The sequence below is a fragment of the Strix aluco genome, chromosome W, assembly GCF_031877795.1.
Source record: "Strix aluco isolate bStrAlu1 chromosome W, bStrAlu1.hap1, whole genome shotgun sequence".
NCBI classification, from domain to species: domain Eukaryota; kingdom Metazoa; phylum Chordata; class Aves; order Strigiformes; family Strigidae; genus Strix; species Strix aluco.
In genome coordinates, this window is record NC_133970.1 from 5339809 (window position 1) to 5365800 (window position 25992).

Below are 25992 nucleotides of genomic sequence, written 5' to 3' on the forward strand. Positions count from 1 at the left end.
TCAAATAACAAGAATTACTCAATTCACATGAAAAACATCTTGTCCCCATGTTTCTTTGTTGAAAAGCTGTGTACATTGGTAGAAATTTTAGTTGGAGGATTGATGCTGTTGGACAGATACCAAGCACCATGAAAAGATGATGCCTGAATTCCAAGCATGTCTGACTTGGTTGTGCTGGAGGCTCTTGTCTGCATCTCTACTGTAGGTCAGATGATAAATTAATGCTTATTAGAAAAGCTGGGGAGAGTGGGCAAGGGAGTAGTTTAAAACTGTATGTTGGATTGAACCCTTTCTTTCCTTGCTGCCTGAAGTGGTGTCATTGTAATTCCTGTGGACAGGGAACAGTTTTGAAGAGTAGAAGTAAAATGAATCTATGAAACTGCCAAGATTTATTCTGGTCCCACACCACAAAGAGCTGCCAGAAGTGTTTGCCCTTAAATTAGGGCATATAATTTAGCCTGCAGCTTTGTTAGGAAAACTGCTGTATTTTCTTGTGGCTGTTTCCATAGAGAACACTAAAATATTTGTTATGGTTGGGATCTCTCTTGCTTCTGATTTCACGTGAGGAGGGGCTTTTCAAGAACCAAACCATACATATTTTTTATGTGTTTGTTTTGTTTCCCTTTGTTCAGTGTTTGTTTTGTTTATTTCATACTGTACTGTAAGTTATGTTCTTGATTTTGAATGTAAGGTATAACTTTTGTCGGTGTAAATGTTTAAGAACCAGTCTCAGTCACCTTTCAGGGAGACGTTTAAAGATCTTTGAATTACAGATGAAAAAAGGTGGTGTTAAAGCAGAGTTGCTTCCTAAAACAGTTATCTGCAGATGTTTTTCATCAGGGGATTTTTTATTTTTATGTTTTACAGTGTATATATAAAACTGAACTGATAGTTCCGATTCATCTTTTCAAAGAGGAAATGGCTTTTGGTGGGGTATAGTGGTATGATTAAATTGCTATATTCTGTAGTAGTATCTCTTATTTTTGGGCTTTCACAGATGCTCTTCATTTGCTGTTTTTTTTGAGCCCTGTCTTTTGAGTGTGTGTTGGGGCTTTTGGCAGATTTATGGGGCAAATACCCTGCAGTTCTAATTGGTTGAACTAATGTTATGCAGGTTATGTGAGAAATACCATAGCGAGTCAAACCAAAGCACTGCCTTACTTAATACCTATGCCCTGTGGCAGGCAGCAGTAGTTACTCAGGGAAAGAATGAGAAACAAGCCATGTGTTGTGTGAACCTTCTTCTGGTTTTGGACTTTACATATCTTGGAGTCATTGCTACATAATTCCTGAAGCAGCTATTGTTTTTCTAAAAATATAGTAAATTGATAAATACAAATAAATGGTGTTTTAGATGTTTCTTGTTAGTAATGGTTGTCTCTGTACTTCATTTTTTTTTCATTGAATGGTAGTAGGATATTAGTTAAAGGAAAAAAGTCTGTAGGAGTGTATATATATACACACACCCCTATACAGACAATTTTTTCTTTAATATCCTACAATTTAATAACCTACAATTTTTATTCTTTAATTAATATCCTACTACCTACTCTGTGTATATATATGTGTGTATATATACATACATATATATGTATATTAAGAAATGTTCTAGGAAAAATTAATTTTATTAATTCTTTGCAATTTCTTCCTAGCTCTCTTTCTAATCATCAGAGCAGCCTCTCTCCTGCCTCGGTGTTGTCTTCAAGCACATCACATGCAGTAAGTCCTATTTGCATTTCAACAGATGTTTGACATATAGTCAGTTTATCTGATGATTAAGACCCTCTCTTAAATTCATTGTGTCCTAGTACACTAAGAACTGAAAGAGAGCCTTATCTCAGGGAAGAAGGACTGCCAGCCCTCTAGTGGTAAAAAAAGTCTTTACCACTTGTGATTTGTACTAGATCAGGAATAGCTATTACGGAGACTTGCCACTCACACAACTGCAGAGGAAATTTTCGTGCCAGCAATGGGGGATGGAATAAAGAAAGAACTTACTGTAACAAATGTATTTAAAACCAAAACAAACTACAAATTTTTAGAAATGGCTGTCTGAAACTTTTCCGAAATGTGGACTGTTAGCAGTCTCTACTGGAGAGGTTAGCTGGCAAATGCAGGTGATAGAATGATACATGTCATGACAAATGCCTCATGACAGATGATATTAAAGTTTACAATGTGGCATTGTTGTCATCTGTGTATTTAATGCATTTGCGATAAGGCAAATGGTAGTGAACACAGTGCTCTAGATGAGGTTGCACAAATGAAAGTCAGAGAGATGCTTGCCTTCGGGTTGACATAGCGCTTAGGGATATGGTGTAGTTGAGAACGGTCAGTGTTAGGTTAATGGTTGGACTGGATGATCTACAAGGTCTTTTCCAACCTAGATGATTCTGTGATTTTGTGCCTTGTTCTGTGATGGGATACTTCTGTACAATCCCAGTTGGGGTGTGCAGATAGGTTACTGCTTTTCTTTATTGCCTGTATTTTGGTTTGTAATGCTCTGTCCCTACTGAATATGTAACTTAAAAATTCATACTTATCCAAATGTCCTTCTTTTCTATTGTCACAGTTGTTTTGGCTTCTGTGTGTTGATGACACTGTTTTGCAAGTGTGATCAGCTTACAGCTAAAGGCACTGTATTGTGCTGGATTCAAACCAGGAACTCCTTTATCCTCATGTGGTCCTGTAACACATCTGGTCTGCATTTCAGTTTACCACATTGACTCTGTTGTGGGGCACTGCAGTTTTAATCTTTTAAATTCCACAAGTGCATTGAGGAAATCACCATAGCAGTGTCCTGTATTTTGAAAACAAATACTGTCTTTTGGAAGAATATAGGAGTTTATTTAACATAACAAGGTACTAGATTAAAGGAGTATACAAGCAAAGGGCAAGAAATAATGCAATGGAGTGACACGAGTTACTGTGGTATAATTTTGTGATGGTATAGTGGTTTGAATTTAACTCTCATGTAATAATTTCTTTTGAATACTTAAAAATCACAAGCATGCAACTTAGTTGCTTGCTTGGTACACAGATAATGCATATATTTTTCTTTTGCATGTGCTTCTGTTACTTAAAAGATTGTTGATTTTAGTTTTTTTTGTTTTCTACCCAGCATCTCCCACTGTGGTTTATTTGCTCTGTGATGCTCATTCTTTTTGTCTCCTTTCTAGCACACTAGTGTTGAGAACACAACTTCGCTCCAGCCCTCAACAACCTTTCCAACTCTTTCAACCTCAGCCACTAGCACCACCTCTTCAGTTGTCAGCATGGCAAGCAGTATGAACACTACAAACAGCCTTGGCCTGAGCGTTACCAGTGTGTCTATACCAGCTGCTACCACACGGGCAGCTCCCTTAGTGTCTTCAGGTTCGCAATATCACACGATCATGTGGATAGACAGAGGACTTAAGTCGGCAGGGATGTCAGCTGAGCATCTCACCAGCCATAACTGCGCGAAGGAATCCACACTTTTGACTAGTATTTTCAGCATGCTTTATTTACTGGCTTATAAAAGAAAGTTACCAGGTTTTGTGTATTTGAAGTATTTGTTAGGGTGTTATGTGGCATTAATATAGCACATTCCATCCCCAAAGAACTTTACAAATACATACCAGAGCAGTTCTGACTTCGGAAATTTTGGGCTAGGAGACTTGCCCAGTTTGTATTCCAGGTTGTGATCAGCTCTTGGCTGGGAGTTCACATTAGCTTTAATTTCAGTCTTCTCTGTGACTTGAATTCATTTGGCAGTATCAAAATATACTGCAGTATCCTCATTATCCTATGCCACATCCCTACTGCCACATCTACAGAAAGGAAAAAAGTGTGTGATGTCTGGGTCATTTCACAGCAAATAGCACTTCAGAAAAAGGGTCCACAGAGAAGGTAGGGAGGCTGCTTGCACTGAAGTGGAAGCAATGTTAAATTCTCTCTTTCTTCTCTAATTAACCTGAACTGCTAAAAGGAAATCCTATGGAGGGAAGTGAATGATTTAAATATTAATATCAAACTTACTTACAGAAAGATTTCTAGTTTCTCATTCCAATACCTTGTAAATGAAGTGTCTGATGACTGGCCAAAGTGCATTTTTTTTTTACTCTTCTGCTTTCTAGCACTGCTTCATGGAGGCAACTGAAACTGTTTCAGTCGTCTTCTCTTTGCTATTCCCAGCTGCAATAAGTCACTTACAAAAAGTATGCTGGCAACATTTTATGTTTTCCAGTCTATTGCTGGTGATAAGGGAGAATGTGTTGACAGAGCAGAAAATGAAAGGAGAGAATTTGCTCTCTTAGACTGAGAACAGTGCCTGAATTTTGCTTTCAGGAGAGGACTGAGGAAAGGAGAAGTTCCTGTAATTTTTGTAATCCTCTTGGACAAAGTAAATGACAAAATCAGACTGTTCTCTGATGGGACTGTTTTCAGTCTTAAGTAGCCTGTGCTTTCCCTTCCTTGAGGCATGGTTAAACTCTTCAGGCTATTTTGAGCATTTTTATCAACCAGCACAAAATTCTTCTGTGTAGTTCTGCTCTTTACAAGCTATGACAGTGCAGTTGCCAGGGCTTGTGAGCTATCTTGTCTCAATGCTGAAGTCTTTTCTTTTCTAAAGGCTTGTTACAGTGTGTGTATTTTGATTCTACAGGCAAAGCTCCCCCAAACCTGCCCCAAGGCGTACCACCCTTGTTGCATAACCAGTATATTGTGGGACCTGGAGGACTTCTGCCTGCCTACCCAGTAAGCAATTTAATTATTCTTGTCCTTGATTGCTTAACCCTTGGTGCAAGTGGGCCTTCCAGACCTGCTGTTGTCTATGCCAAGGCATTTCTGTTAGCACATGTTGCACTTGGAATTCTTGTTCCAAATGCTGAAGAATATGTGAAATGTATTCAGTGAGGGTTTACTGTTGATAGTAAACTGCAGAACTGTTGGTACAGGCCTGATTTGGCTGCTGTAACATGCTAATCATGCATGTTGCTATGGTTTTCAGTGGTATCAGGTTTTAGGCCCTTTGAGTAAAATTAGACTCGTTCAGGTTTGTGTTACTGGAATAGATTTACTATAGTAATAGTTGAAATGTGCCATGTGTCCTGTCTGTCATACTTTGAAAGACTGCACATAGCTTTTTGATGTCTGACCAGGATCAACATATTTTTGGTTATCTGTTTTTTGAATCAAAAATTTTATTCTAATCATTTTTCTGTATCACAGTGAATGTGAGGGGATACCATAGGTTGCTTTGTGGTCTAGTCATTAAATCTTAAATCCTGCTATTCTCAGAAGTAATGATTGCAGCAAAGAAGGCTGCTGCTCTTACTCCCAAATCTGAATGCCCTGTGGATTTTTTACAAGTTGATGAATGATGCATCTGTGAAAACGGTATTGAAGATGGGACAGTAATACTCTCCTCAGAGGACTGCTGTCACCAAGAAACAACATCAGTGACAAGCCATTTTAAGCTTAGCTCTACTAGCCTTAAAATGCTACAGTGCACCATGATAGCACAATGCGATGTATAGCTATACACTTTTAAAATAGACTAGGCCTGGGTCAGACTCTGTTTAAAGCCCCAAATTGGTCAGCATCAAAGAAAAGTGTTATAATGATGTTTTATTTTCATCTGTCTTTAAGCAGATTTATGGTTATGATGATCTCCAGATGCTTCAATCCAGGCTGCCAATGGTAAGTAAATGGCTTTGTCTATTTAATTTTAAACAAGTTATCTTCATTGTTGATCACTTGTGAAACACAAATTAATTCATTTGATGGTGATTAAGAGCTTATCCTTATGTTCTATATTGTGGTTTTTTTAAATATCCAGTTTTTCTAGGTGGTGTAAATTGATATAGAGCAACTGTTGCATTGTGCATTTGTCCATCTGCAAATTCTGTAAATAGAAGCAAGTGTGCTCTGTAATTTTGAGTGGAGAAATTTTTATTTGTTGTAGCAACAGTAGGACATCTTGTCAAATCTAGTTGAAATCTGAGCATGAATGTTTTCTTTTACCAAGAGGTAGGGTTGAACAGCAAGTACACAAATTGGCAGCCACTAGGTGCATCTGACAGGTTTTGGAGGCACTCATAGGTGGAGATCTTTGCGTGTGCATCATGGCAACAAATGCAGGTGAGCTGGAGGGAGAGTATATGAAGTTTACTTCCTTACCTGGATCCAGAACGTAAATGGCGTGTGAGAGAAGCTGAGAGTTAGATTCACAAAGAGCCTCAGCCTAGATTACAGAAACGTAAAGAATTTTGTTTTCAGAAAACTAGGATAAGGAACTTGGAGAGAAAGCTTGGTAGTATGTAACTGGGAAAAGTCACAGGATTAAGTGATGCAGTGTATCCGTAGAGGTAGAAATGGAGCAATGAGCAGTGATCTGGAAAAGAAGTATCACTGGGTGAATGTCATAGTTAAAGGTATAAGTCAGTACCAGGTCTTCCATGTGGAGTGTGGGGACAGCCAGAGTCAGATAGTCAAAGATGAGTACAGGGATGTCCCAGACAAAACCCTGTCCAGCTGCACATCCTGAATTAAAAAAATAAAGTTGAGAGCATTAATGAAGGCATGATCCTTGGAAGAATTGTCAACTGAAATGGATGGGATTATTTTCAGAGCAGCAAAATGACAAAACATCTGCAGTTCTGGGGCCAGGAGAGACATGGTTACATTGGTAGGAGACAAAATGTTTTCTAGGAGTGCTGTTCAACTTTTATCAGCCTACACTTCCCATCTGTTCACCCAATTTGTTGTTGCTCTCTGGGCAGGAGTGCTTTTTCCATGTAGCTGTACTACAGGGCCATGAAGGGGCTGGAGCAGAGCATGCCTTGTGGTGGGAAGGTTTACTTCTGAGGGGCCAAGAGCTGAGAATTATTATGTTATTTATGTGTAGTGACAGCAAATGGAGAGAAAAAATGAATGGGTAATACTTAATCTAAAATACAGTAAAGCACATGGAGAAAAATATTTATTAACCTATCCATTCAGTCCAAGAGTAAGGTTGAACAAGAGAAAATGTAAGGATTCATACCTTGTCTGTGTTGCCCTGGAATATGTTGTGCTGTAAGTTGTTTTCAAGCAGCATGAGAGAGTTGTTGTGAAAAATGTCTGAAGTGGCAAGAGTAGCCAAACTCAGCCTAATCAAAGTGATCTCTGCCGTGCCTCTCCTTCATATAATCATAGAATGGTTTGAGTTGGAAGGGACCTTGAAAGGTCATCTAGTCCAATCCCCCAGCAATGAGCAGGGATATCTTCAACTAGATGAGGTTGCTCAGAGCCCCGTCCAACCTGGCCTTGAATGTTTCCAGGGATGGGGCATCTACCACCTCTCTGGGCAACCTATTCCAGTGTTTCACCACCCTCAATCATAAAAAATTTCTTCCTTATATCTAGTCTGAATCTACCCTCTTTTAGTTTAAAACCATTACCCCTTGTCCTATCGCTACAGGCCTTATTAAAAAGTCTGTCCCCATCTTTCTTATAAGCCCCCTTTAAGTATTGAAAGGCCACAGTAAAGGTCTCCCCGGAGCCTTCTCTTCTCCAGGCTGAACAACCCCAACTCTCTCAGCCTTTCCTCAGAGGAGAGGTGTTCCATCCCTCTGATCATTTTTGTGGCCCTCCTTTGGACCCGCTCCAACAGGTCACGTCTTCCTTGTACTGAGGACTCTAGAGCTGATCGTTAGTTGGTCTAAACTGTGATGGAATGTGGAAAATGTAGAGGAGATAAGGACCGAAGGGATGATTCTGATGACGATGGCTAAACCCTGGCAGAGGTTTTACAAAGAGGTTGAGGAAAGTTCATCCTTGGGGAGGTGCCAAAGAGAAGAGTGGGCATGGGATCTGCAGAGCCCTGTTTGGAGCAGGGCTTGGAGTAGGTGTTGAGTGGAGGTCGCTTCCTCCCACCCCAAAGGCTCATGCCTGTGCTTCTGAGAAAAGAGGCACTGACAAGCTTTTTGCAACAGGTCTTTATTTTCTTTTGAATAAATAGGTGAATAAATAGCTAAAACCCTTGTCAAATTGAATAGAATAAGTTACATAAATAGACGAGTAGTCAGTGGATGCTCAGGGTCCATGGCCGTTCTTGCAGCGGCTCTTGCCATCAGTCAGGGGAGGTGGGAGGACAGAGGTGGCAGCGTGGGTGAGGCCGTGTGCATTGGTTGGTTGGGGTCGTTGGGCTAATTGCGCATGACGCGAGTGAGGTTGTAGAGGCGTTGGAAACAGATGCAAGCTTTGAGGAGAATGTGGTCCCAGGTGCAGGGCCTGTGGTGGTGGGTGAGGAGGAAGTCCTGGATCCACCCAAAGTATTTGTTGATGCTGAGCAGCAGGTTGTGGGGCCCTTGGCTCTTGAAGAGCATGCCATTGGCTGACAGGCATTGCTCCAGGTGGTGGATGTAATGCTGGAAGTTGTTGAGGAGGTGGTGCTGTGCCTGGGTGTCCCAGTGGTGGGTGGTGCTTGGGCTGCTGAGGGTGGCAAAGAGGTGCTGGAGGATGCAGAGAGTGGCGGCAGCTTGCTAGGGGTGGTTGGTGTAGAGGAGGGTGTTGGGGAAGGGTGCCTGCTGGTGGTGGCAGGGCTGTGGTGGGTTGGGAGCCATGGCCTGGAAGGGCTAGAGGCTGTCCCAGGGGAAGGTGGTATCTTGGGGGGAGCAGGTAGTGGCAGACAAGGGTGGTGGTGAGAGCTGGCAGGAGAAGCAGGAGCACCGGGGCGCTGTGCTGCAGGCAGGGTTGCAGGCACAGCCATGGTGGGGCTGTGGGTGGTGCTGGGCAGGAGCCTGGTCAGGCTTCGTGGCAGTGCGGGTGGGTGCTGTGCTTGGGGTGCTGCCAGGTGGCCAGCTTTATGTGGTGCCGCGGCTTTCCCTTCCTCGCTTTCTGATTGCAGCGAGTTTTCCGCTGTGGTTTTCAATTTTGGCTGGTGGCTGTGGTGGTCTTGGGGAAGTGCATTGGTGGGGTGGCTGTGTGTGGAGAGGGTGGTGGTGTGTTGGGGGGAGGTTGGCTGTAGTGGTTCAGTGGGGGATGTAAAAGCATTGGGGTAGCAACACATGGGGCAATTGTGCTGCTGATGTGTGTTTTGTGATTTCTCCTTTCCCTCCCAGGTGAGCTCTGATGCCTGCTGCGTTCTGCTGAATTTCCCTTCCTGCCCAAGTCTCTTTTCCTTATGTAATGTGCCAGTATTGGTGGTGGGTTTTTTACTTTTGGTATATTTGTCATCTTCGTTTTTGTGTCAGTACATAATTTCTTTTTACATTTTGGAAGATTTGTAAAATGACGTATTTCTTGGGAATCTCAGGAGTTCTCTAAGTCCAGATGTTGTTTGAGGAGGTGGCTCTGGGTCTAAGCACTTGAGCACTGAATGTTTATTGATGAAGCTTCTACAGTCTCTTTGTTTCCCTTTCCTCGGTTTGAACCTCATCGTGATGGGGGATAAGAAGTCTTTTCTAAGCTGTAGTTTATTGAATGAAGGAGACACAGCCAGAAATATTTTTGTATAGGGTGATTTTTACTCGTTTTGACAGTTGAGGAATTTTTCATGACTGCTGTATCATTGTGCTGTGTGAAGGAAAAGGTCCTCTACAAACAGTTCAATTTTTCCAATTTCCAGCGTTTGCCTGGTGAAATGCTTGTGTCTTATGCCCTCATACTACTGGAACTTCTCTGTTTCTCTCTCTTTTTTTTTTTTTTTTTTTAAATCACTGTGAGTGCATCATTACTTTCCATTTTTTAAAATTCTTTTTCAATGGTCTATTTTGCTTTGGAGGTCCCGAGTGCAATCTGGTGCTGAGGGTAGGTGGTGTCAGAGGAGGTTGCTGATGGCCTTGTCCAGTGATGCTTTTTGGATATATCTCCAGGAATGGACATCCGACAACGTCCCTGATCCCTCTTCTGGTGTTGTATCACCTTCATGGTAAAGATAATAGTGTGTTTATTCTTTCACTAAGAAAAGGCGACGGGCGATAGTAGTAGGTGATCCTCTTCTAAGAGGTATGGAGGCATCTGTCTGCCGACCTGACACTCTCTCTAGAGGTGTGCTGCTTACCAGGGGCTCATATCAGGGATGTCGCTGAGAGGCTACCAAGCCTTGTACAGTCCACTGACTGTTATTCGCTGCTGTTGTTTCATGTGGGCACCAGGGATACAGCCAGGAGAAGTCTTGATGAGTAACAAGAAGGATTACAGAGCCCTGGGAGAGGGGGTAAGGGACTCTGGAGTGCAGATAGTTTTTTTCATCAGTCCTCCCAGTCAAAGGGAAGGGCTTTGAAAGGACCAGTCAAATCTGGCAAATCAACAAATGTTTACAGGACTGGTGGCACAGCCAGGGGTTTGGCTACTTAGACCATGGGACTTGCTTTGAGAAACCCGAACTACTGGGGGCTGATGGGGTCCATCTGTCAGAGAAGGGGAAGAGCATCTTTGGTCATAGCCTTGCCAAGCTGGTGAAGAGGGCTTTAAAGTTGCAGGGGGAGGGGAACCTCAATCCATCTCACTCCTACCAGCTTGATGCCAGTGCCAGCAATAGATGCCCAGAGCCTGGAGAGGGATCACAGGTCAGCAGGAGAGCACCTGAAGAGCAGCACAAAGGAATTCTAGCCAGCTTTATCGGGGCCCAACTTAAATGCCTCTATGCAAATGCACATAGCATGGGGAATAAACAAGAGGAGCTAGAGATGCGCACACACCTGCAGGGCTGCGATCTTACTGACATCACAGAGACCTGGTTGGATGACTCCTATGACTGGAGTGTTGGAATGGAAGGATACAGGCTCTTTAAGAAGGAAAGACAGGGAAGATGAGGAGGGGGTGTTGCCCTCTATGTCATTGACAAGATGGAGTGCAGGGAGCTCTGCCTGGGGATGGATGAGGAGCTGACCAAGAGCTTATGGGTCAGGATTAAAGGGAAGGCAGAGACAGGAGAAATCATAGTGGGGGTCTGCTACAGGCCACCTGACCAGGAAGACTGAGCGGATGAGACCCTCTATAGACATATAGGAGCAGCCTCATGTTCACAAGTCCTGGTCCTCATGGGGGAAATCAATCACCCCGATATCTGTTGGAGGGACAACACAGCAAGGCATAAGCAATCCAGGAGGTTCCTGGAGTGCATTGATGATAGCTTCCTTCTCCAAGTGATAGAGGAGCCAACGAGGAGAGGTGCTGTGCTGGACCTTGTTCTCACCAACAAGGAGGGGCTGGTGGGAACTGTGAAGCTCAAGGGCAGCCTTGGCTGCAGTGACCATGAAGTGGTGGAGTTCAAGATCCTTAGGACAGTGAGGAGGGTACGCAGCAAGCTCACTACCGTGGACTTGAGGAGAGGAGACTTTGGCCTCTTCAGGGATCTGCTTGGCAGAGTAGCATGGGTTAAAGCCCTGGAGGGCAGAGGGGCCCAAGAAAGCTGGTTGATATTCAAGGATCACCTCCTCCAAGCTCAGGAGCGATGCATCCCGACAAAGAGGAAGTCAGGTAAGAACACCAAGAGGCCTGCGTGGATGAACAACAAGCTCCTGGACAAGCTCAAACACAAAAAGGAAGCCTACAGAGGGTGGATGCAAGGACAGGTAGCCTGGGAGGAATACAGAGAAACTGTCCGAGCAACCAGGGATCAGGTTAGGAAGGCCAAAACCCTGATAGAATTAAATCTGGCCAGGGATGTCAAGGCCAACAAGAATAGATTCTGCAGGTATATTGGTGATAAAAGGAAGGCTAGGGAAAATGTGGGCTCTCTCTGGAAGGAAAAGGGAGACTTGGTTACCCGGGATATGGAGAAGGCTGAGGTACTCAATGACTTTTTTTTCCCCTCAGTCTTTGCCAGCAAGGGCTCCAGCCACACCACCCGAGATGCAGAAGGCAAAGGTGGGGACTGGGAGAATGAAGAACCTCCCACTGTAGGAGAAGATCCCATTCAAGACCATCTGAGGAACCTGAAGGTGCACAAGTCCATGGGACCTGATGAGATACATCTGTGGGTCCCTGAGGGAACTGGCAGATGAAGTGGCTAAGCCACTGTCCATCATATTTGAGAGGTTGTGGCAGTCTGGTGAAGTTCCCACTGACTGGAAAAGGGGAAACATAACCCCCATTTTTAAAAAGGGAAAAAAAGTAGACCTGGGGAACTACAGGCCAGTCAGTCTCACCTCTGTGCCCAGCAAGTTCATGGAGAGGATCCTCCTGGAAACTATGCTAGGGCACATGGAAAATAAGGAGGTGATTGGTGACAGCCAACATGGCTTCGCTAAGGACAAATCATGCCTGACAAATCTGGTGGCCTTCTACGATGGGGTTACAGTGCTGGTGGATAAGGGAAGAGCAACTGACGTCATCTGCCTGGACTTGTGCAAAGCATTTGACGCTGTCCCGCATGACATCCTTGTCTCTAAATTGGAGAGACATGGATTTGATGGATGGACCACTCAGTGGATAAGGAATTGGCTGGTTGGTCGCACTCAAAGAGTTGCAGTCAATGGCTCGATGTCCAAGGGGAGAGCAGTGATGAGTGGTGTTCCTCAGGGGTCGGTATTGGGACCAGTGCTGTTTAACATCTTTGTTGGCGACATGGACAGTGGGATGGAGTGCACCCTCAGCAAGTTTGCCAACGACACTAAGCTGAGTGGTGCGGTCGACACGCTGGAGGGAAGGGATGTGCCATCCAGAGGGACCCGGACAGGCTGGAGAGGTGGGCCTGTGCAAACCTCATGAAGTTCAACAAGGCCAAGTGCAAGGTCCTGCACATGGCTCAGGGCAATCCCAAGCACAAATGCAGGCTGGGCAATGAGTGGATTGAGAGCATCCCTGAGGAGAAGGACTTGGGGGTATTAGTGGATGGAAAACTGACTATGAGCCAGCAACGTGCACTCGCAGCCCAGAAAGCCAACTGTATCCTGGGCTGCATCAAGAGAAGTGTGGCCAGCAGGTCGAGGGAGGGGATTCTCCCCCTTTGCTCTGCTCTCGTGAGACCCCACCTGCAGTACTGTGTCCAGCTCTGGGGCCCCCAACATAAGAAGGACATGGACCTGTTGGAGCTTGTCTGGAGGCCACGAAGATGATCAGGGGACTGGAGCACCTCCCTTATGAGGACAGGCTGAGAGAGCTGGGGTTGTTCAGCCTGGAGAAGAGAAGGCTCCAGGGAGACCTTATAGCCGCCTTCCAGTACTTAAATGGGGCTACAGGAAAGCTGGGGAGGGACTTTTTATCAGGGAGTGTAGTGACAAGGGGTAATGGTTTTAAACTGAAAGAGGGTAGATTTAGATTAGAGATAAGGAAGAAATTCTTTCCTGTGAGGGTGATGAGACACTGGAACAGGTTGCCCAGAGAAGTTGTGGCTGCCCCCTCCCTGGAAGGGTTCAAGGCCAGGTTGGACGGGGCTTTGAGCAACCTGGGCTAGTGGAAGGTGTCCCTGCCTATGGCAGGGGGGTTGTGACTTGATGATTTTTAAGGTCCCTTCCAACTCAAACCATTTTATGCTATGTTTGAATTCCCTGTATTCCAGCTTGTGTCGTTACCTCTCCTCTCTGTTTTTACATCTGAGGAGGGTTTGCTTTCTTCAGCCACCTCAGAGAATAGAGAACTAATGAGTTTGCCCCTGCCTGGTCTCACAGGGTATTTCTTGTTAGAAGAATATCAGGAGGACTGTAGTACAACATGGAAGTTGCATCTTGAGGGGTCCTGCTGTGTACCTGAATATATTTGGTCCCACTTGTCTTCTCACTCAGTAGCTGCATGGGAAGTCCCCATTTGTGTTTGCATGGAGCAGTGTCCTTGTAGTGATGTGGTAGCAGAGGTGGTGTGACTGAGCATGGAGAACACTCTTTGTCCTGTGCAGGAGGAGACCAAAGCTGCTGAACTTTTGTGTTGTCTTGCTCGGGCTTATCTGGGGACGGCAAAGCACCCGGGGCAGATATTTTTGAGGTGCTGGTTGGAGGGTGAAGGAGCAGCTGGTGGTGAGTGGGCAGTTTCTTTCATGGGTGTGTGAGCCATCACAGGCAGGACACAGGAACAACCACAAACCACGGATGAAATGCAAAGAGTAAATTTATTCTCGTTACCTCACAACCCAAGGGATCGCCACAGCAACGCCCAGGCAGAGGCACGCAAGCAGGGATGCAGGCACCATGGAGCTTGGTCCTTGCTAGTCAGAAAGAGGAGAAGGAAGAAAAATATCTCGGGCCTGCTGCTTTCACCTGTATATATCCGGGATTTTCACAGGCGTACTTTTCCACTGTGCTTTGATCTTTCCCACAGCAGGGCAGGAATCTCAAGGATGTTTGATAAGGTGCCTCCGAGTCTCTCGCAGGCCTATGTTATCTAAACGCAGACATTCTACCCATCAGGCACACAAAGCTAAACAACAATTAGTGTGATATATGTTTTTCGGCACCCCAGCTGCAAGTCACTTGAGCGTGTTTACAATCCTCCTCCGTTGTATTCCCATATTCCACCCCCTCACTCAAGCGTCCACTTCTGCTGGGGCTGGTAAAGCTGGAGGTGTTCATTTGGGGTTGTGGGGTGTAGCACAGAGCGATGTACAGAGGCACACAGTAAACACACATAGAATAAAGAAAGGAAAAGAAGAAGAAAAAAAAAGCCCAACCTACAATAATGCTATTGGATTCAGTGTCGTACTGACCCAGCCAGGCACTATCAGTAGATTGTTTCATTTGATGCATTAAGTCCTGGGGATGTTGAATATTGTTCTCTATGCTGGCTGATCCATCAGTGATGTTGAAGCAACACATGCCTTCAAAACTGAGACAGTGTTTATGTTGTGGAAGGAGGAAATAGTCCACTGTCAATCAATGTTGTGATGTTCATTGGCATACAGCCGTTACCTACTCAGAAAAAATAGCAATGAGAAACATTAATTGTTAAAAGTTCTACAGTTGTTAATGTTCCCTTAATATAAAAGTCAGATGAGTCAATTACAGTAAAGGCCAACCAAATCTAAGCATGTACATGCTGATCTCGTGGGAATGTGTCCAGGGTATGTGCTTGTAGTATAAGACTATAAAGCATGACGAGCCAACCTGTGATAAGAGAGGAAAACAGAGTGTCATCTCCTTCCAGTAGTACGTACGTCATTGCTCCAGCTCCTTCAGTTAACATTACTCTGGGTTTAATAACCTGATGTAGGGTAATTGCCCACACAGATTGGAGAGCTATGGCTTGTGTTTTTTCAGGTTGAACTTCAATTCAATGTTGGTGTCGGAACACCAATAACAGTGTTCCAATACTATCTCCTCTAGATAAGGCACATCAAAGAGATCTGAAATAGAAGAATTCAAGAATCTGATATTAACGAAGGATGTAAAATAAGAGGGGTGGTTGGGGTACAAAACCATATGGCATTCTCAGGGGTTATTATATGGATCTTCATGTCAAGGCTAATAGGTTGCAGCCCCACCACACAGTTCATTGGTGTAAACAATTCCATTTCTCCTGTAGATAATATTTTTTGAGAGATACCGTCTGGAAGAATTTCAGTTCTCACCATGCTTTCTACTGGGGGCATTGTAATATGATCATAAGGTGTTTGATTATGAATAGTTCAGCTCTGTAACAAAAAAATTGCCTTAGTAAGATGTGAACTCTACTGTTGTAAAGTTATAGTACTGGTTAGCTTTTTAAATTGTTCTTTCAGCATCCCATCATTCTTTCAATCGAGCCATTAGCTTGGGGATGGTAGGCAATGTGGAATATCCAATCTATCTCTAGCCCCTGGTCCCAATCCTGGACATTATGTCCACTAAAGTGTGTTCCTTGGTCACTTTGTATTTGGTGAGGAGGAGGTCCATATTGATTGATGAGTTGTTCTAATGCTTCAGTTGTGTTATTGTGGTGGTTTGACCTTGGCTAAATGCCAGGTACCCACCAAGTCGCTCTATCACTTCCCCCCCTTTCCCCTTTTTTTCTCAATAGGGCAAAGAAGGGAAAGAAAATAAGATAGGAAAACAAAACAACCCTTGTGGGTAAAACAAAAGCAGTTTTAATATAAGCAAAGCGAAGCAAAGATCCGCGCGTGGAAGCAAAAAAAAGAAAAGAGATTTATTCTCTACTTCCCATGAACAGGCGATGTCGGGCCTTCTCAGGAAGCAGGGCTCCGATACGCGTAGTGGTTGCCTCGGAGGACCAAGGGTGACCCCACCCCCTTCCTCCTTTCTCCCAGCTTTATACTGAGCAGACGTCATATGGTCTGGAATATCCCTTTGGTCAGTTCGGGTCAGCTGTCCTGGTTGTGTCCCCTCCCAAGATCTTGCCCACCCCGTCCCACTGTGGGGGGGGGGAAATGTCGGAAAGAGCCTTGGTGCTGTGTAAGCACTACTCAGCAGTAGCCACACCACCAGTGTGCTATCAACACCCTGCCAGCTCCCAACATAAAACACAGCACCATGAGGGCTGCTACAGGGGAAAACCAATTCCGGCTCAGCCAGACCCGATACAGTTATGTTGATTAACACACTTGGGTTTAGCAAAAAGCAGTCCCGACACTGTGCACCCCAGCTGCAAGTCACTTGAGCATGTTTACAATCCTCCTCACCAATTTTCCGTTGTATTCCCACAATGGGGAATGCTGCGCTGGTCTGTGCTGGTTGGTTTGGACCATGTTGGGTGGTGGTGTTTGGGGGATGTATATTTTTGTTTGCTGAGGATGTGTTGGGGTGAAGAAGGCCTAGGCTGATGTGCTCTATGTAGTGAGGCAGGTCCCCATCGCCACTGGTGTGTGAGCATAGGCAGGAGCATCTTGGGCCAGTTGTGGTGGTTGTAGGAGAGCAATGAGCAGTCCTGGGAATCTCCTATATTTTTTGTGCTTTTTTGGTGTTTCTTAGAATGAGTTTTTTATATATATATTTCCTTTCATCATCATCATCTGGACAGAATTTTCATTTCTATTTTCAGTTTTGCTTTGTGTTTACTTTCTCCTGAGGGCTTCTGTTGTGCTTGTCAAAGTGTGAGCAGGAGGTGGCACTGCCAAGGGAAGAGGAGCTGGTTCTTTTCCAGGGCTGCTGTCACGATGCAGGGGAAGCCCAGCTCCTGTGCTGTTGTGGTTCAGCTGGGAATGTGAAAGCACAGTGGCAGAGGCTTTTGGGACAGCTATGCTAAGGATGTGTTTCAGGGTTTCCTTTTTGTCTCTTTTGTGAGGGGTCTTGCTTGGTTTTTATTTTCAAGTTTCTCTGCCTACCAACATCTGTTTTTCTTATTTCATGTTCTGATATTATTTGTATATATGAGTTAATGCATGTTTTCCTTTATTTCTTATTGACAAATATTTTTACTTTTTCAGTTTTTTGGTGTTTTTTTGTTTGTTTGTTTTTTTTTTTGCTGGTGGAAGAGTTTTTCCTCTCTTGAAGAATGTTTTTGGGGTTGTCTGTCAGCCCCACCCCCCCACCCCGACCCCGAGTTATTTGTCCTCAGTGGGTTGATATTTATAAATAAATGCATAAATGTTGCAAAGGATTTTTCATCAACTATTCATGCAATGATTGTGATTTCTAGATTTATTTTTTTTATTGTGTTTTGAATTTGTTGTAGAAATTAAGCAACATTAGGTGTATGGGAGGCAGGAGCTGGTGGGATTATTTGTCTTTGACATGCTGGTCTATTTAAATCTAGAAAGTGAAAGTGGGCGGAGTCCCAAGTGCAAGTTGTCACTGCTTCCTGGGAAGCTTCCAGCAGCAAGAGGTACTGGTGGCTGCTGATACAGCAGAAACACGGGTTTCTCCTGAGGTTTGGGGGGGTAGAGGGTGGTGGTGTTCTTTTTTTAAATTTAACTCAATTTTTTAATGTGTTTTGATGCTGTAAATTCTCACTGTGTTGGTTTTGGGATTTGTTTGGATTTTTTTTGAGTTTTTGTTTGTTTGGTTTTTAATTTTTGTATGTTTTACATTGGGATATGCTATCTTTTCTGTTAGTCTGTTGCAGGCTGCCTGTGTAGTAGAGATCTTACAAATGTCTTGGCTGGTGTGTGTGGTATGTAGCAAGCTGTTTGGTGGAGCTTAAATCTGTTATGTCACTTATCATTTTTTCAGTCCTTTTCTGTTTCACCTTTTGAGTCTATTCCTGATATTTCAGTTTTGACTTTAGGCACCTTCTACTGTGTGCCTTCTGTAGGTTAAGAAATACCTGTGTTGTTTGAAGAGCAGAGTATCTTTTCTGATGTTTTCCTATGGGTGGGCATAAAGTGCAAAGATAACTGGTTTGCACTCATATTTTCTAATTATTTTTGTTTTGAATGTGTGTATGCTCAGGTGTGTGGGATAGGGATACGCAGTGCTGATGTGGTTTTCCCCCACCTGAGGGGCAGTGGGAATAATTGCAATCCCTAGACCCTGTTCTCATGCAGATTTGGTTATATTTTGTCTGGTTTATATAGGAGAAAATGCTAGCGTGTCAGTTCCAGTTCATATCCAGAGTCCTGTTCAGATCTCTTCTCCAAACCCGTTTTTTGCGTCATTTTCCTCAGGAGACAGGAGCGCTGCTTTTGAGTAACCTGCAAACACTTTTAATAGGAATTTGGTTGTGTTTTAAGTGATTCATGCCAGAGTTGATGAGGTGGAATTACCTGGAAAGGAAAGGATGATGAAATATGGCATCATTTCAAGTTACAGAAAACACCTGCAATACTAAATCTTTGCTAGATTATCTCATGTTCAGTGATGGAGGATTAAGTGTAGGAGACAGGGGGGTGATGCACAGAAATGCAGCAAGGTGAAAGGTGCTGTCAGCTCTTAGAAAGCATTTGAGATGCTGGGGAATTTGCAGAGGCAGGTATAAAGGATGCTTTTCCAGTGTTGAATTCTGTGGAAATGGATACGTTAGTAGTTAAAGCGTTAACTCTTGATGGTGAGGAGTAAACCATGAGAATTAAGAGGAAAACCACTTAGTAGAGTACTAGCTCCACATGTGGAGCTCACCCAGAGAGGAAAGGATAAACTTTTCTCTTTTTCTCCCAAACTGAAGACAAAATGCTGCTTTGGATTTGCTGGCATGTCCTGTCATCTCAAAGTGTGAGCCTTCTAGGATGAGGACTGTCTTACCTTCCTGTAGAGGACCTAGAAGAATGATCTAAGGCAGTGGTCTCCACCTTTTTTGATCATGTACCCCATCAGTAAAAAAATTTGTAAACACTCCCAATATATTTTAATTTATAAATTATATACATATACTACTGTACTAATATGTATGTTATAAAACGTACACGAAAATAAAAATTAAAAAAGGATGAGAGAAAGGTTAAAAAAACATTATTTTAATTTTTTAAAAATTTTATTAATGGTGCCAAGAACATTTTCTTCATGTACCCCAATGGATTGTCATGCACAACCCACTTTGGAGACTACTGATCTGTCTCCTATAACATAGTTTAAATGAATTTTCCAGTCATCAGGTGGTAATTCTTTTTCTCCATTTTTTTTAAATGTTTGTGCTGTTTTCCTAGCTGATGTTTTTACTTTTAGAAAACAAGGCATGGTACAAGGGTAAAACCTTTGGACTACATCTATGTTGCGGTTATGGTTCTGACCTGACCCCAGGTCTTTGGCCCCTGATGGTCTGTTGCTCTTCCAGGCAGTCTTGCTGGAATATGACAGCTCAGAGCTGAGGATTGGGAGGGGAAAGCATTTAGTTGTTGCCTTTAACTTACCATTAAGAGATTAAGTATTTGTATGATATTAAAAATGTCTATAAAATAGGTTTATTTTGAAGTTGAGGATCCAGGTAAATCTTCAGCTCTGCTGTAAACAATAAGGTCAACTTCTGCCCAAGCTTCCTTTAGTTCTTGCTTTTTTAATTTTCTTATGTGTATAATATGGGGTTCATAAGAGCTGTCCAGCTCTGTCACAGTTTCAACTATTAATAAATGATGTTGTCCCTTTCTAAGGATTACTATGGAATTACATTCCCTGCTCCTGCAACCTTAACAGGCAGAGATGGGAGCCTTGCTAACAACCCATACTCAGGTGAGTGCTATTTAAAGACAAGGATGGTGAGTGAGATGTGCTGGTCATCCTGCCATTGCTGAAAGAGCAGTTGTTTTTCACTTCTGTAAGCCATTAAACCCATCAGTCTGAACTAGTCAAAAGCGAGCATCTTCCTCTCAACCCTGACATTGTGTTTTGCTTGGTTGTTTTGGTTTTGTTTGGGTTTTTTTTTATTCTTCATGATTTTGGTCAGTAATTCATATGTGACTTCTGGGAGTAAGTTGGATAGCCTTTGAGAATAAGTGCAAAATTGTTATGAATGTAAACAGCAGTGTCATCTAGTGCCCTTCCCAAGCACATACAGGTGCTTGAAAAATATTCCATAGCTTCATCATTCTTCTCAAAATTCAGCTGGCTTGCTTTCCTTTTTTGGCACTGGAATAGACCCCCCTCAGCAGCTCCCCATACTTTGTTACTGCTATTTTAGCACTTGTATATTCCCAGCAGGAGCTGCACCTAGCAGGCTCTCCTTCACCGTCCCCAAATCTAATGGACTTCATTCCCAAAAGCATGTGGTCTAAGAAGTCCCTCCTCATTCCTGCTCCTGGTCCTTCAGTTATTAGTGTGCAAAGATGACATTAATGCCATCCAGGATTTTCAGCCAGTGGTTTTCTTTCACTGCCATTTGATTACAGCTTAAAACTGTAGCCATAAGTGTTATAATTCCTATAATGTTGGTATTAAGTGCTGTCACACTTTTTGGTAACCAGCATAAAGAAATACTAGTTGGGAATGAGATAGATATGATTGATATATGTCACCTCTCTTAAAAACACATGAACATGCTGCTCTGTAGGCTACCAGAAAATGCAAGTGTTCAGGAGTTTTCTCTCAAGAGGCTGCTTTTGGGTTAATAACTGAGTTTCCCTTCCTACTTCTTCAGTAAGGTGGCCTGTGATGCAAGCCTTGCTTTCCTGGCCTTCAGCTACTGTCTCCAGAACTTTGGTGGTGTGAGGAACTGGACATCTAACTAGTCATGCTTGACAAATAAACAGACATTGACAAAAATATACCCATCACTGCCTCCTAACTTGCTTTCAGCTCATGAAGCTTAGCTAATCAGTTGAACCTCCAGGAGAGTCACACTTTAACCCAACAACCATTTGCTCTTTGGCTATTTACCATGCTTCTGCTTTTAGCATGTTTTATTGCAATGATCTGATAGTAATGAATCTGCTCAGACCGTGACAGATAGGTAAGTATTGGTATCTCCATTTTATCAATGGATTAGCCATGGCATGGAGTTCTGTGCCACAAACAGGTAATGTCCCTGTGGCCATCAGGAACAGAGACCAGGAGAGTGCTTCCCATGAACAACTGTAGCCTTTCAAGTGTAGGATGTGCTCTCTTCTGTAGTTGTCTGCTTGTTTTCAGAGGATTTGAATTCTTTGAATCCTCCACTTCTGGAGTGGCTTTGATAGCTTTTCTGATCAGTTTGTTCTTTCGCAGGTGACATAACAAAATTTGGCCGTGGGGATTCTGCCTCCCCTGCTCCTGCTACCACACTTGCCCAGCCGCAGCAGAACCAGACGCAGACTCACCATGCGACTCAGCAGCCCTTCCTCAACCCGACCCTGCCTCCAGGGTACAGCTACACTGGGTTACCTTATTATGCTGGTGTGCCCGGCGTACCCAGTGCATTCCAGTATGGGCCGACTGTGTTTGTAAGTGTGATAGCCTAAACTGTAACCCTCCCTTTCGTGCCTCTCTGGTTTTGCTGTCTCCAGCCCAAACCTTCTACGTCTTGGAATCATAGCATGGTTTGGGTTGGAAGGGACCTTTAAAGATCATCTAGTTCCAACCCCCCTGCCATGGGAAGGGACACCTTCCACTAGACCAGGTTGCTCAAAGCCCCGTCCAACCTGGCCTTGAACCCTTCCAGGGAGGGGGCAGCCACAGCTTCTCTGGGCAACCTGTGCCAGTGTCTCACCACTCTCATCATAAAAAATGTCTTCCTGATGTCCAATCTAAATCTACCCTCTTTCAGTTTAAAACCTGGGGCTTTCAGCTTAAAACCCCCTGCACAAAGCCACTACAGCAAGTTACTGCTGGAGGCATGAGTGCCATGTCCCACGCCATCCCAGTGCTCCCAACTCCAGATTAAATTTCCCACATGAGATGGAGGCGCCTTCCCCGCTAGATGGCAGAGGAAGCTCATGTTTTGCTTGCTGTTCCCCAGTTAACAGCGCCTTTTGTTCCCTTCCTATATCCAGGTACCTCCAGCATCTGCTAAACAGCATGGAGTCAACCTGAACACCGCATCGACTCCTTTCCAGCAAGCGAGTGGCTACGGGCAGCATGGCTATGGAGCAGGTATGCTTACCGCTGCGCTTTTCACGTGAGCGTCTGCAGAGCTGCTTGCACACTGTAACACCCTGTCTTGTACACACCGGCAGGCTATGATGACTTAACGCAGGGAACGGCAGCTGGAGATTACAGCAAAGGAGGCTACAGTGGGTCATCTCAAGCACAAAACAAATCTGCTGGCACTGGACCTGGGAAAGGTAACACATGAGACTTGAGGTTGCTCTTGAGTGGGATTTAGTAGGGCAAACTCCCAGTGCTGTGCAGTCAACACAGCAGCCAGCTCCAAACAGGGTCACAATCCAAGCTGTTTCTCCATCTCCCGTATACAAAATGCTTTTTTAATGGCCCAAACGTTCCTTCTAAACCTCATGGCTGAACTTTGCATAAGGATTTGTGTGGCTGATGCACAGCTTTGTCCACAATTATACATGGGAGAAATGGTGAGCTGTTTCCTCAGCTAAGGAAACATTTCCTAAGTTTTCTTAGCTGAAGAATATAATGGCCCCACAGCAGTGCTGTGTTTTTGAAGCCTAAGAAGTCGGATGCTGCTGCTGAAATGGTCCTCTGCCAAATGAAGACTAGATTTTGAGTTTCTTGGTAGGCATCCAAGATAGCCGTGTGTTAGGGGTAGCAGGGCAGTTCACACATTTCTGGGTTGTTGTTTCAGCTGTTGTCCATACACCCTGTAAATCATCACATTGTTTCATGCCTGGAAATGTTTCCTTTGTGACTGTAAAGGCTGAAGAATTTATACAGCTTATATGAAAGCTTTATTCTGCACATGCTGGTTAGACCTGAGAAACTGTCCTGGTTTCAGCTGGGATAGAGTTAATTTTCTTGAGCTGGGAGAGAGCATAACCAGAGTGCCCTACCCGGATTTCAGCCTGGATAGAGTTAACTTTCTTTGAGCTGGGAGGTGGCACAGCTGGAGTGCCAGGCCTGGATTGGCCATTGAAGTATTCCATATCATGCTCAGTATATAAAGGAGGTGGGTTCTCTCTTGCTTCCAATCGGCATGTGGGATCTTTGTTCTGTTGGGATCGCTGCTGGGGGCAGGCTGCATATCAGTTGGCAGGTGGTGAGCAAGCGCATTGTGCGTTACCTGTTTGGACTTCCTGTTGTTATTGTTTTGTTACCATCACTAAACTGTTTTTATATTTCAACCTATGAGTTCTTCCTTTTTGTCCCTCCCTTATTTTTCTGGGCGGGAGAAAAGGTGAGCAACCAGCTGCATGGTGATTGACTGCCAACCGAGTTCAAACCACGATACTGAATTGCTTAGCACTAACTAGTTCATCCTTGGGCTTAAGCAAATACCAGGCATTTACTGTGCATTTGAAACACCAACTGGACTGTCTTCAGCCAAGAGCTGTAGAGGAGCAATCCAAAAAGGAGCAATGTCCTAGGAAGGGTACAACCTTAGAGCAGTGCACACCCTCTGAGTCCAGTCCTCTGATTCACTGGGCAAAGGAACTGCTGGTTTTATTTTGATCCAAGTGAAACGATTAGAGCCAGTCTTTATAAGACTGAATAAGTGGCTGGTTTGAGAGTCACCTCACTGGTGAGTGAGTGTTTCTGAGCTTGTTGTGGCACCAGCTGGTCCAGGTGGAAGCCAGCTGGAATCACTGATGTTAATTATCTCAGGGCAGAGGAGCATCCCAGACCTCACCCTTCTGCAGGATGTGAAAGGGCAAGGGCTCAAATGTGTAGCAGATGCTGGGTCTCATTGCACCACTTGAAAGCTCTTGAATGCTGCAGTAAACCCAAATGCATTCCTAATCCTAGGGGAAAGCTGGCTTTTTGTGAGCTTAAATGAGTGTTTGGTGCAGCCAGCTGCTGCCTGGTGAAGTGCATTTGAATCCAAGTGGTAACTGCTGGGTTGTGGATGTGGGTGATTTATCCTAGTGGGCTGGTTTCCCACTTTGCAGTGGGAGCAATGAACTGAGCCCATTTTTATGTTCCTATGTGGGGTGCTGTGGGTCTGACAGCATGGAGAACCCTGCTGAGCTGGCTGGCAGCAGCAGGGCATGTGGTGCAGCAGTTGCAGACAAAGGAGGTGCTGGGAACAAAGCATGGGGCTTATGTTGGGTGGTGGTGGACTCTCTCGTTGTTGGTGGCTTTTTTTTTGTTTTCCAGGTGTTTCTGTGACCTCAAGTAACACAGGTGTGCCTGATATCAGTGGCTCAGTCTATAACAAGACTCAGGTAAGCAATGCTGGACCCTCCTCCCCTGTGGCCTGAGGCCAGGCCAATGGCTCCCCCTGTGGAGTGTTGGTGGCTAGGGCCATTCCCAGGCCAGTTGGTCTTGGGGTCAACAGGCTGTGGCATTTCTTATGCTGGCTCTGTTTGCTGTTGGAGAGGAGTCTTGCCCTCTGTCCCACCGCTTCTGCCACGTCCACTCCTGGCAGCAGCTGCTGGCATAAGTGCAGTGCTCTACGCTGCTGCACACTGTCCCACGCGAACTGTGTCCTGGGTGCAAATGAAGTGTGATGGCACTAATATTTTTAGTCAAAATAGCCCCCAAAGCAGGTGAATTGAAAGGCTGGGTCAAGCTTTGGCCAGGGGGTGAAAAATCTTATTGCAAGTTTTTCTTGTGTTTTTGTTGGGCCTCCCTGGGTGGGTTGAGTAATTCCAGCCTGAGCCCCTGCAATGTGTGAAGGACTGATTTCAGGCAGCTGCTGCCATCCTATGTCCCACTGAGTAAAAAGAGGTCGGGGAAAAAAGAAGCACAGTAGCCATGGAAATAAAAACAAAATAAAATGTTGGGGGCATTAGTGCCAGAAGTATGGGTGAGAACAGGAGCTGAAACTCATGTGCTGAAGTGCTTGCAGGTGTGACTTGGCTTGCTCACAGGGTTGGTGAAAGGTTCAGGCAATGTGTGTTTAGGCCACTCTTGTTCTTGTCTGGTCACCATGGGGCTGCTCACACCAGTCTCTGATGCTGTCCCCCTTGCCTCCTGTGCAGACATTTGACAAACAGGGATTCCATGCTGGCACGCCGCCTCCTTTCAGCCTGCCCTCTGCTCTCGGATCAACTGGGCCCCTGAACCCTGGTGCTGCCCCGGGTTATGCTCCAGCCCCATTTCTCCATATCCTGCCTGCGCATCAGCAGCCTCATTCCCAGGTGCTGCATCACCATCTTCAGCAAGATGGGCAGGTGAGTCGGCCCCTTCCACATCTACAGTGTGCCTGAGGGCAGATTACTCCCACTCACATCCCAGCAGGGTCTTGGGGGTTTTTGCTTCCTCCTGGTTTTTGCTTTGCTCATTGGGAAAGGGTCTTGACAATGATTGCAGACTTGACAGACTTGATGCCATTGACCAACTTGGGGAGGGAACCTCATGAAGTTCAGCAAGGGGAAGTGCAAAGTCCTGCCCCTGGGGAGGAACAACCCCATGCACCAATGTATGCTGGGGGCCAAAGCAGCTTGGCAGAAAAGGCCCTGGGCATCCCTGTGGATGCCAAGTTGACCATGAGCCAGCAATGTGCCCTTGCCACAAAGAAAGCTGATGGTATCCTGGGCTGCGTTAGGAGGAGTGGTGCCAGCAGGTCGGGGGAGGTGATCCTTCCCCTCTACTCAGCACTGGTGAGGCCACACCTGGAGTCCTGTGTCCAGTTCTGGGCTCCCCAGTACAAGCAAGACATGGACATACTGGAGGGAGTCCAAAGAAGGGCCACAAAGATGATGAAGGGACTGGAGCATCTCTCCTATGAGGAAAGGCTGAGAGAGCT

At 44.7% G+C, this 25992-nt stretch overlaps 2 protein-coding genes and 1 pseudogene across 7 annotated transcripts in view; 1 reads left to right on the forward strand and 2 right to left on the reverse strand.

Moving 5' to 3' along the window:
- Positions 1-25992, forward strand: part of LOC141917551 (ubiquitin-associated protein 2-like) — a 138781-nt gene that overhangs the window by 110691 nt on the left and 2098 nt on the right. For 5 of the 6 annotated variants that reach the window (XM_074810804.1, XM_074810805.1, XM_074810806.1 and 2 more), the window contains 10 exons: positions 1653-1719; positions 3180-3375; positions 4646-4737; positions 5632-5682; positions 19856-19934; positions 21405-21619; positions 22169-22268; positions 22352-22459; positions 24399-24466; positions 25226-25417. In XM_074810804.1, the coding sequence (XP_074666905.1) occupies positions 1653-1719; positions 3180-3375; positions 4646-4737; positions 5632-5682; positions 19856-19934; positions 21405-21619; positions 22169-22268; positions 22352-22459; positions 24399-24466; positions 25226-25417 (1168 nt within the window). The remainder of the gene's footprint in view (positions 1-1652; positions 1720-3179; positions 3376-4645; positions 4738-5631; positions 5683-19855; positions 19935-21404; positions 21620-22168; positions 22269-22351; positions 22460-24398; positions 24467-25225; positions 25418-25992) is intronic. The other variant, XM_074810808.1, reaches the window with a different exon arrangement.
- Positions 8121-14474, reverse strand: LOC141917828 (interferon-like; annotated as a pseudogene).
- Positions 18309-25992, reverse strand: part of LOC141917556 (ubiquitin-conjugating enzyme E2 R2) — a 95924-nt gene continuing 88240 nt past the window's right edge. Inside the window, exon 8 of the mRNA XM_074810824.1 lies at positions 18309-18538. Within this exon, the coding sequence (XP_074666925.1) occupies positions 18510-18538 (29 nt within the window). The 3' untranslated portion in view covers positions 18309-18509. The remainder of the gene's footprint in view (positions 18539-25992) is intronic.